Genomic DNA, 12,065 nt, shown 5'->3' with positions numbered 1-12,065 from the left:
GGATCACAGGCTTGAGCTACGACCACGTTCCTGAATTTTTTGTTTTGTTTTGTTTTTTGTTTTTTGTTTTTTTTTTAAGACAGGGTTTCTTCTCTGTGTAGATGACTGTCCTGGAACTTGCCCTGTAGACCGGGGCCTTGAACTCGGAGATTCACCTGCCTCTGCCTCCTAAGTGCTGGCATTAAAGATATGTGCCACCGCTGCTTGGCCGTTTTTTTTAAAGTAGGAATATATATATATATAGTTTGTGTGTATACATATTCATATGTATATATTCCCACTATGTTGCTTTTTTTAATATTTTTAGGAATAGGCAAGGTTTTTTTTGTTGTTGTGATTATTTTTTTTTTTTTTTATGAGTTGAAACAAAATAAAGGAATATAATTTTCCTGGAATTTCTTGCTGATTTGAGGGTCTTACTATGTAGCTCTGGCTGATCCAGAACTCATTCTGTAAGTCAGGATGGCTTTGAATTTACAGGGATTCATCTGCCTCTGCTCCCAAGTGCTGGGATTAAAGGTGTGTGCCACCCCCACTACACATCTCTAAATGTGATCATTTTGTCTTGTGTGTTTTAGACATATGTCCTTTGAAGCCTTGATAATTTAAACATTTTTTTTTTATTTGTTTGTTTTTTGTTTTTGTTTTTGTTTTTCGAGACAGGGTTTCTCTGTGGCTTTGGAGCCTGTCCTGGAACTAGCTCTGTAGACCAGGCTGGTCTTGAACTCACAGAGATCCGCCTGCCTCTGCCTCCCGAGTGCTGGGATTAAAGGCGTGCGCCACCATCGCCCGGCTGAACATTTTTCATAGCTATGTAAATTCCTTTTAGGACACGTTGTTGGGGAGCAAAGTGGTTTGAAATTCTAATTGCTTTTCCGTAAATGTAATTAACACGAAGGTAGTTTTTCAGAAGAAATTGCCTGGATGGTGATGGTACACACCTTTATTTAATCCCAGCGCTTGGGAGGCAGAGGCAGGCAGATCTCTCAGTTTGAGGTCTGGTCTACAGAGCTAGTTCTAGGACAGCTAGGACTATACAGAGAAACCCTGTCTTGAACAACAATGAATTTTAGGTGGAGGGACCTTTTTCCAACAGACCTACCTTCCTCTGACTCATAGTGGCTGAGTTGCCACCATGCACAGCCCTTTAATTCTAGTGGTGTGGAGGTAGTCAGAAAGATCCTTGTGAGTTGGTCTAAACTAGCGAGTTCTAGGCCAGACAGAATAGAAGACCCAGCCTTCAAAAAATAACAAACAAGATAAGTATGTATAAATGCTCAGAGAAACTGTAAAGTAATTGTTTTATAAAGTCTTTAGTGAGCATTAGAAAAATAGCATGCTTTAGGGCATGATCAGTCTAAGACATTTTCTTTTTGCTTTGCCAATTCAGTAAGCTATTTTTCCTCCAAGTGCTTATATATTCATCAGTATAGATAGTAAGCCTAACATTTAGATGGCTAAAGAACACAATTTATTGTATAAAGATATATTTCTTCCACTTTTAGTAACAGAATAATAGTCCTGATTGTAGAGTTTTATTAAAATTATATGATTTTTTTAAAAAAAATTATGTGACAGGCCAGATGTGGCGCATGCCCTCAGTTCCAACAGTTAGACAGAGGTGGGCAAGGCCAGGGCTACATAGTGAGACCTTTGTCTTAAAAACAGAATAACAAAAAATGGCACTTGTTAGTACTTATAAATGTTTTTTTATTAGACTAGCAAGGTTTACTGTGTTAGAAAAACAGTCATTCCTCACTAAAGTCTTTTGTTTCTTTAATGAAATTGTTAGCAGGTAGTTGTTTTATGTGTATTCAGTTAGTAAAACTCTAGTTGAAACTGAATTTTTTTTTTTGCAAGTTTACACAAAAATAGTAAAAAAAAATGTTTACATGAATGACCTTGTTTTATCTATAGTAACATTCTTTTGGCCCCGTGATCTGGAAATAGGTTGAGCCATTTACCATTTTACTGGTAGTATAAACTTGTTGTTTGTAAACTTCTTGAATTCCAGAAATTGTTTAGGTGCAGAAATTTTAATAGGTATAAATTATTAGATGCAATTTTCTTTTTAAATTTAAAGGCATTTCACTTGAAGTCTGAAGCTGAGGAGAGGCTACAAGTAACCTCTACCCAGTGTCTGTCTGCCTTGACTGGTTGTGGTCAGTGCACAGGGGTGGGTCTCTTGTGGCCACACTTTCTACCATACCATAATGTTGGATCATCTATTTTTTCCTTGTGTATTGGCTCATTAATATTTAGGTAACTGGAGCCAGGCAGTGGTGGTGCACACTTTTAATTCATTCCAACACTCAGGAGGCAGAGGCAGGCTGATCTCTGTGAGTTCGAGGCCAGCCTGGTCTACAAGAACTACCTCCAGGACAGTTAGAACTGTTATACAGAGAAATTCTTGTCTTGAAAAATAAAAAACAAAGCACTGCTCCCCCACCCCCCCAAAAAGACCTTAGGTAACTGAAAGCTTTAAGTTTATTTTTTAAACTTCCTTCAAAATCAGATTTTAAGGAATTTCTCTATCACAGTTCTGAAAACTTTGTGTAAAAATAAAAGGACTCCATCTGAGTGTATATAGTGTTACGGAAGAATTACTAAAGGCAAACATATGAACCATGGCGTGAGGGCAATGTAATGTAATATAAGATTATGTTAATTAGGTTATTAATGTTGAATTACTTATCATGGTGTGATACAAGTATTAATGAAGATTGAAAATTTTTCTTGTCAAGCGGAAGGAGTGAAGGCCAGCTGAATGGTGAAACAAATGCACCCATTGAAGGAAGCCAGACAGGTGACCCAGCTGCCTCTGCAAGGAGTCTCCCAAATGAAGAAATAGTGCAGAAGATAGAGGAAGTCCTTTCTGGGGTCTTAGACACAGAACTACGATATAAAACAGGTAAGTTGAGGATAACTGTCAAAAGTCTTTTAAAAATTTCGAATGTCCACAGCACTGTCTTTAGGTTAAATTTTTTTATAGTGTCTTGAACTCCTCCTTTGAAAACAGTTATATTCAAGCATGAACACTGGAGCACTTCCTTGATTTACTGGCAAAATAAAGTTTTTAATATCTAATTCAGTTTTGATGTGACTAAATGGCAGGATTCTTTATGTGTGTCTTTGAAGGATTGTATTAATATCAGCTCTTTTTAATGTAGCTTTTGGTGTCTTTTTATTTTTGTTTTGCATGTATGAATGCTGGAGTGTATGGATGTGTAGCTTGTGTGACTGGTGCCTGAGGAAGGCACGGGGAAAGGGTATTAGAGCCTATGTAATTGGAGTTGAGACAGCTGTGAGCCACCAAGTGGCTGCTGAGAACTGATCAGGATCCTTTGCAGGAGCAGTGCAATCTCTTAAACACATTGTTCTAGCCCCCAAGTGTCAATTTTGTAAAGTGCCAGAGCCTGAACTAAATTTTTAGTGGTTTTTAAAACACCAGATTTTGTTTTAAATCACATGCTTAGAAGTTGACTTGTGCCAGGTGGATGGTGGTGCATCCCTTTAATCCCAACACTTGGGAGGCAGAGGCAGGCTGATCTGAGTTCAAGGCCAGCCTGCTCTGCAGAAGGATTTCCAGGACAGCCAAGGGTACACAGAGAAAAACAAAACGAAAAAGAAGTTGACTTGTTTGTACAAGCAAGTTGAAACACAGTCATTGCATAGTATTTCCTTTTTGGAACTGATTAAATAATGGGTGCTTAAAAATGAAGAATTTGGGGCTGGAGAGGTGGCTGAGCATTTAGAGCACTGACTGTTCTTCCAGAGGTTCCAGGTTCAGTTTCCAACACCCACGTGGCAGCTCACTACTGTCTGTAACTGCAGGGTCCTACTCCCTCTCACAGATATACATACAGACAAACACCAATAAAATAAATTAAAAAAGAATTTATGATTAACCACAGAAGTATAGGAATTAGGTGTGTGGTATGGTTCTCTCTGATACACATATTAATAGCAAGTCTTGCATAGATCATAGATAGTCTTGGCAATCTTGTTTAGGTAAAAACTATGATTTTATGCTTATGTGAAATAAGCAATAGAAAATTATTAATTTTATTTTGATATGGTGTCTGGTGTTGGTATTTTTTCCTTCTGTGCTAGGAATCCCTGGTATATTTGATTAACATTTTAAGATTTGTCAAATTTTAAGCTGAACAGGTGCTATATCATTTGTATAAATGATGGCTAATAAAACGTTAGTAGAAGTTATTTGAATGAGAGCATTTTTATCTTTGGACATTAGTCTTTTAGTAGTTCTGTAATTGGAATTTTTTAAATCTTAAATAGGAATTGAAACTAAATATGAAGTAAACTCATTGACATAGTTGTAAAAACTTCTACAATTTAAGAACAAAGTTTGGGGGGGCGGGGATTGTTTTTTGAGACAGGGCCTCACTTTGTAATTCTGACTGGCCTACAGTTTTGTAAGCCAAACTGGCCTTGAACTCACAGAGACCTGCCAGCTTCTGTCTATAGAATGTTGGTATTATAGGCATGCACTGTTTTCAAAATATTGTGTATTTCTGGATAGCTATCCATGCATGTACGTGCGTGTGTGTGTATGTGTGTGTGTATATATGTGTGTGTATGTGGACTGTCTTATTTGTGGAAATCACTTAATTTGTGGAGTTGGTTTTCTTCTACCATATGGGACATCAGGTTTGCCTGCAAACATTTTACACATTGAGCTGTCTCATTGACTCTGAGGGAAAAAAATTAACCTTAGATTTTAGTGAAATACTGTCCCATCTTCCCCCACTAGGGGTGAAAATTGAAGCCAGGGCTCTGCACATGTTTAGCTAATACTCTGACCTAGAGCTATGTCCTGCCTTAAAACATAATTTCCTTCTAAATTGGTTTTTGTGTCAAGAATTTATCTTGAAGATTTTAGTTTTATAAATCCTGGAGAAATGGCAGCCTTCAGGCTTATTGGTCAAGAGATAATAGATTATTTTGTAAATTTTTATTTACAATATGATTAATTATATAGTGATTTCTACATGTAAATGAAAATATGGCAATTTGTATGAATCTACATTGGGGAACGACTCACAAGTTTTCATTACTTTCAGACTTGAAGGAGGCCTCCAGAAAAAGTAGATGTGTATCTGTACAAACAGATCCTACTGATGAAGTTCCTACCAAAAAGTCAAAGAAGCATAAAAAGCACAAAAACAAAAAGAAGAAAAAGAAGAAAGAAAAGGAAAAAAAATATAAAAACCAACCAGAAGAAGCTGAGTCCAAGTTGAAATCTCATCATGACAGGAATGTTGATCTAGAGTCTGATTCCTTTTTAAAGTTCGATTCTGAACCTTCAGCAGCAGTGGCACTGGAACACCCTGTGAGAGCATTTGGCTTATCTGAGGCCCGTGAAGCCCCTTTAGTGCTAGAACCTCCGGTAGGATCAGCGGAGGCTCAGGAGTCACACGTTTTAGAGACTCTGAAGCCTCCTACAAAAACTGCAGAGCTGTCTGTTGGATCTACATCAGTAATCTCAGAGCAACCTGAGCAGCCTGCGTCAGTTATGATGGAACCCTCAACGACCAAGAGTCTGGATTCCTTTGCAGCAGCACCGGTGCCTATGTCAACAGCGGTGCTGAAGTCACCTGAGCCCGTTGTAACAATGTCAGTGGAGTATCAGAAGTCTGTGCTGAAATCTTTGGAGACTACGCCTCCAGAGATATCAAAGACCACGCTGGTAGAGCTTCCCATAGCAAAAGTGCTTGAGCCACCAGAAACCCTCATGATAGTATCAGAGATACCTACTGAGGTGCACCCTGAACCAAGCCCATCAACAATGGATTTTCCAGAGTCATCTACAACTGATGCACTAAGATTGCCAGAGCAGCCTGTTGAAGCACCGTCGGAGATTGCAGATTCATCCGTGACAAGACCTCAGGAGTCAGTGGAGCAGCCTAAGACCACAGCGGTGGAGCTGCAGGAGTCGTCGGTGGCCTCAGCCCTGGAGTTGCCGGGGCCACCTGCGACCTCCATGATGGAGTTGCAGGGGCCCCCTGTGACTCCAGTGCTGGAGTTGCCTGGGCCCTCTGCCACCCCGGTGGCAGAGTTGTCAGGGCCCCTTTCCACCCCAGTGCCTGAGTTGCCAGGGCCCCCTGCGACAGTAGTGCCTGAGTTGCCGGGGCCCTCTGTGACACCAGTGCCACAGTTGTTGCAGGAATTGCCAGGGCCTCCAGCACCATCCGTGGGGTTGGAGCCACCACAGGAGGTACCAGAGCCACCTGTGATGGCACAGGAGTTGCCAGGGGTGCCTGCAGTGTCAGCGGCAATGGAATTGACAGGGCAGCCTGCAGTAACAGTAGCAATGGAGTTGACCGAACAGCCTGTGACGACGGCAGAGTTCGAGCAGCCCGTGGCGATGACATCGGTGGAACATCCTGAGGTGACAACAGCAACAGGGTTGCTGGGGCAGCCGGAGGCGATGGTGCTGGAGTTGCCAGGACAACCAGTGGCAACCACAGCTCTGGAGTTGTCTGGGCAGCCTTCAGTGACTGGGGTGCCAGAGTTGTCGGGGCTGCCTTCGGCAACTAGGGCACTGGAGTTGTCAGGGCAGCCTGTGGCAACTGGGGCACTGGAGTTGCCTGGGCAGCTCATGGCAACTGGGGCACTGGAGTTTTCAGGGCAGTCTGGGGCAGCTGGAGCCCTGGAGCTTTTGGGGCAGCCCCTGGCAACAGGGGTGCTGGAGTTACCAGGGCAGCCTGGGGCGCCAGAGTTGCCTGGGCAGCCTGTGGCAACTGTGGCGCTGGAGATCTCTGTTCAGTCTGTGGTGACAACATCGGAGCTGTCAACGATGACCGTGTCGCAGTCTCTGGAGGTGCCCTCGACGACAGCGCTGGAATCCTATAATACGGTAGCACAGGAGCTGCCTTCTACATTGGTGGGGGAGACTTCTGTAACAGTAGGAGTGGATCCCTTGATGGCCCAAGAATCCCATATGTTAGCTTCTAACACCATGGATACCCATATGTTAGCATCCAACACCATGGACTCCCAAATGCTAGCATCCAACACTATGGATTCTCAGATGCTAGCATCTAATACCATGGATTCGCAGATGTTAGCATCTAGCACCATGGACTCCCAGATGTTAGCCTCTAGCACAATGGACTCCCAGATGTTAGCAACTAGCTCCATGGACTCCCAGATGTTAGCAACCAGCAGTATGGACTCCCAGATGTTAGCAACCAGTTCCATGGACTCCCAGATGTTAGCAACCAGCAGTATGGACTCCCAGATGTTAGCAACCAGCTCCATGGACTCCCAGATGTTAGCGACCAGCAGTATGGACTCCCAGATGTTAGCGACCAGCAGTATGGACTCCCAGATGTTAGCAACCAGCAGTATGGACTCCCAGATGTTAGCAACCAGTTCCATGGACTCCCAAATGTTAGCATCTGGTGCTATGGATTCTCAAATGCTAGCTTCTGGCACCATGGATGCTCAGATGTTAGCATCTGGTACTATGGATGCCCAAATGTTAGCATCTAGTACCCAAGATTCTGCTATGATGGGTTCAAAATCTCCTGATCCTTACAGATTAGCTCAGGATCCTTACAGATTAGCTCAGGATCCCTATAGGTTGGGTCATGACCCCTATAGGTTAGGGCATGATGCTTACCGGTTAGGACAGGACCCCTATAGGTTAGGCCATGATCCCTACAGACTAACTCCTGATCCCTATAGGATGTCACCCAGACCATACAGAATAGCACCCAGGTCCTATAGAATAGCACCTAGGCCATACAGATTAGCACCCAGACCCTTGATGTTAGCATCTAGACGTTCTATGATGATGTCCTATGCTGCAGAACGTTCCATGATGTCATCTTATGAGCGCTCTATGATGTCTTACGAACGCTCCATGATGTCTCCCATGGCTGAGCGCTCTATGATGTCAGCCTATGAGCGCTCTATGATGTCAGCTTATGAGCGCTCCATGATGTCACCTATGGCTGAGCGCTCTATGATGTCAGCTTACGAACGCTCTATGATGTCAGCTTACGAACGCTCCATGATGTCCCCTATGGCTGATCGATCTATGATGTCCATGGGTGCTGACCGGTCCATGATGTCATCGTACTCTGCAGCTGACCGATCTATGATGTCATCATACTCTGCAGCTGACCGATCTATGATGTCATCTTACACTGATCGATCAATGATGTCTATGGCAGCTGATTCTTATACTGATTCTTACACTGATTCCTATACGGAGGCATATATGGTGCCTCCTTTGCCTCCTGAAGAGCCCCCAACAATGCCACCATTACCACCTGAGGAACCACCAATGACGCCACCATTACCTCCTGAGGAACCACCAGAGGGTCCGGCATTATCCGGTGAACAGTCGGTATTAACAGCTGAGAATACTTGGTCTACAGAGGTGACATTACCTACTGAAGAATCTATATCACAGCCTGAGCCTCCTGTGAGTCAAAGTGAGATTTCAGAGCCTTTGGCAGTACCTGCTAATTATTCAGTATCCGAATCTGAGACTTCAATGTTAGCACCAGAGGCTATTATGACTGTTCCAGAATCTGCACAGGAACCAGAGTCTTCAGTCATACCAACACCAGTTGAGTCTGCTGTTGTAGCAGAACATGAAATGGTTACAGAGAGACCAGTGACTTACATGGTTTCTGAGGCTACCATATCAGCTGAACAAACTGTGCTATCAGAGCCTTCTGTTATGTCGGAGACATCGGAAACATATGATTCCGTGAGACCATCAGGACATGCTATTTCAGAGGTATCTATGTCCCTCCTGGAGCCAGCAGTAACTATTTCACAGTCAGCAGAGAACAGTCTGGAGCTTCCGTCCATGGCTGTCCCAGCACCTCCCACTATGACTACCCCAGAATCTCCTGCTGTTGCCGTCCCAGAACTTTCAGCTGTGGCCAACCAAGAACTTCCCATTATGGTTGTTCCAGAAACCCCCACTGTGGCTGTCTCAGAACCTCCTGCTGTGACTGCCCCAGACCCTTCTGCTATGACTACTCCAGAACTTTCCTCCATGTCTGTCTTAGAACCTCCTGTGGCTGTCCCAGAGGTTCCAGCTTTGGCTGACCCAGAGCATGCTACAACTGCAGGGTCAGGTGGTTCTTCCCTGGAGCCTTCTGTGCCTATCTTGGAACCAGCAGTATCAGTCGTTCAACCTGTTATGGTTGTTTCAGAACCATGTGTTCCTGTCCAGGAACCTACTGTGGCCATTTCAGAACCTGCTGTCACAGTTTCAGAGCATAGTCAAGTAATATCCCCGGAGATGGCTTTAGAGCCTTCACCACCAATAGTGGAGTCCAGTGTTTTTTCATCACATGTCATAAAAGAAAGGAATTTACTTTCTGGTGATCAAAGTTTTGGTCCAGAGGTTGGCATGCAGGAGATTCTGTTGCATTCAGGTGAAGAGCCACATGATGGAGGGCACTTGAAAAGTGACTTGTATGAAAATGAATATGACAGAAATACAGACCTTACTATAAACAGTCATTTAATTGCTAAAGATGATACAGTGTGTTCCGCTGCCATTGGTTCTGTTGGTGAAGCAAGTGAAGAGAAAATCATGCCTGTTGAGGCTAAGGAAGTCACAGAATTGGATACCTGTCCTGCTGTCAGTGAAGCTGATGCGGGAAGAAGCCTATCTTCTCAACTAGCTCTGGAACCAGATACAGCGGGAACTAGTAAGGGGTTGGAATTTGTTACAGCATCTGTTCCCAGTTTAGATAGTAAATATGATGGTGATGTATCTTTAACCACTCAAGATACTGAACATGACATGGTAATTTCCACCAGCCCTAGTGGTGGCAGTGAAGCTGACATAGAGGGACCTTTGCCTGCTAAGGACATTCATCTTGATTTACCATCAGCAAATCTTGTTTGTAAGGATACAGAAGACTCATTGCCCATAAAAGAGAGTGACCAGACAGTAGCAGTTGCTCTTAGCCCTAAAGAAAGCAGTGAAGATAAAGAAGTACCTCCTCCCAATAAAGAAACAGTTCCTGATTCAGGATATCCTGCCAACATTGATGAGATTAACGAAGCTGACTTAGTGAGACCATTACTTCCTAAGGACATGGAACGTCTTACAAGCCTTAGAGCTGGCATTGAAGGACCTTTACTTGCAAGTGAAGTTGAACGGGACAGATTGGCTGCCAGTCCAGTTGTAATTAGTATACCAGAAAGAGCCTCAGAGTCGTCTTCAGAGGAAAAGGATGACTATGAAATTTTTGTCAAAGTTAAGGACACACATGAAAAAAGCAAGAAAAATAAAAACCGTGACAAAGGTGAAAAAGAGAAGAAAAGGGACTCTTCATTAAGGTCTCGGAGTAAGCGATCCAAGTCTTCTGAACATAAGTCACGCAAGCGTACCAGTGAGTCTCGTTCTAGAGCAAGGAAGAGGTCATCTAAGTCCAAGTCTCATCGTTCTCAAACACGTTCACGATCACGTTCAAGACGCAGGAGGAGGAGTAGCAGATCAAGATCTAAGTCTAGAGGAAGGCGGTCTGTATCAAAAGAGAAACGCAAAAGATCTCCAAAGCACAGGTCCAAGTCCAGGGAAAGGAAAAGGAAAAGATCAAGCTCCCGGGACAACCGCAAAACAGTTCGGGCTCGGAGTCGAACTCCAAGTCGGCGCAGTCGGAGTCACACTCCTAGTCGTCGGAGAAGGTCCAGATCTGTTGGTAGAAGGAGGAGTTTCAGCATTTCCCCGAGCCGCAGGAGCCGCACCCCCAGCCGCAGGAGCCGCACCCCCAGCCGAAGGAGCCGCACCCCCAGCCGCAGGAGCCGCACCCCCAGCCGCAGGAGCCGAACCCCCAGCCGAAGGAGCCGCACCCCCAGCCGCAGGAGAAGATCAAGGTCTGTGGTAAGAAGACGAAGCTTCAGTATATCACCAGTCAGATTGAGGCGATCAAGAACACCTTTGAGAAGAAGGTTTAGTAGATCTCCCCTTCGTCGTAAAAGATCCAGGTCTTCTGAAAGAGGCAGATCACCCAAACGTCTAACAGATTTGGGTGAGTTATATTTTATATTGTAATAGATATGAGTTAAGCTTGATTTCTAATCCTGAGTCAAAAGGGTATTTTGGGGGTGTTGGTTTAGATAATCATTCAGTTGTGTTTAGAGAATGAAGGGGAAGTTAGTGCACTTGAAAGGTAAAAGACCTGCTGTGGGCAGTGTGCAGAGCCATGGTGTACCTGGACTTGCTATTTCACCTTAATTGAAAGAGTAGTAGCGTGAGAAGCCTTATTACAACTCAGATTGATTGTTGTGTGCTGGATATATTTCAGCACAAGGCTTTGCTAATAAGCAGAATTTGAAAATTTTCATTTTCATTTTTTTTTTTTTTTTTTGAGACAGGGTCTTAGTCTGTAGTGCATGTTGGCATGGAATTTACTATGTAGCCAGCCCAAAGTGGCTGTGTTCTCTTCAAGCGCCTGTTGACTGGGATTACAGGCTGAGCCACCATGCCAAACTTAGCTATCATATCTTAAAATGGCAACCTAGGATTGTTAAATGGAAAGGTTATTCTGTGTAATATGACAGGCTATTGAATTTAGGAAATTTTGTTCTGAGAGTGAGCTGGATGAATGATGCAGCTTATTTAATGAAGTGATTATCACTAATTATATTCTGTTGTCTTTAAAAATAAATGTTTTCTAGCTGTGTAGAGGTGGCACACACTTTTAATCCCTGCACTTGGGAGGCAGAGGCAAGTGGATATCTGAGTTCGAGGGCAGCCTGGTCTACAGAGTCAGTTCCAAGACAGCCAGGGCTACACAGAGAAATACTGTCTCAAAAAACCAGAAAACAAAACAAACAAATAAAAAAAACCAAACAAAACCTCTTTCTTATTAAAACTTGAAGTATGCTTACCTGGTGGGTAATTTTTTGGTTAGGGCAGTATAAAGAAAAAGACAAGACAGCAGAATTGATACTCCGTTTACTAAGAGTTTTCTGATATTTCATTTTCTTAGAACTGAGGAATGGTAGGTAATTCTCAGTGATTGTAAGTTAGTGAAGGAAGTTGCTAGAATGTACTA

The 12,065-nt window shown here is 43.4% G+C and overlaps 1 protein-coding gene across 11 annotated transcripts in view; it reads left to right on the top strand.

Annotated features, from left to right (window-relative positions):
- The window catches only part of Son (SON DNA and RNA binding protein), a 33,235-nt gene that overhangs the window by 2,023 nt on the left and 19,147 nt on the right, over nucleotides 1-12,065 (top strand). For 10 of the 11 annotated variants that reach the window (XR_009056851.1, XR_009056852.1, XM_057765334.1 and 7 more), the window contains exons 3-4: nucleotides 2,745-2,911; nucleotides 5,085-11,036. Coding sequence is in view for 9 of the 11 variants with exons in the window: in XM_057765334.1 (XP_057621317.1) it covers nucleotides 2,745-2,911; nucleotides 5,085-11,036 (6,119 nt within the window). In the remaining 2 variants the exon portion in view is untranslated. Of the gene's footprint in view, nucleotides 1-2,744; nucleotides 2,912-5,084; nucleotides 11,037-12,065 lie in introns of those variants that run through there. The other variant, XM_057765343.1, reaches the window with a different exon arrangement.

The sequence above is a fragment of the Chionomys nivalis genome, chromosome 3 (genome assembly GCF_950005125.1).
Source record: "Chionomys nivalis chromosome 3, mChiNiv1.1, whole genome shotgun sequence".
Taxonomy (NCBI): Eukaryota; Metazoa; Chordata; class Mammalia; order Rodentia; family Cricetidae; genus Chionomys; species Chionomys nivalis.
This window is presented reverse-complemented; position numbering and strand designations above follow the sequence as displayed.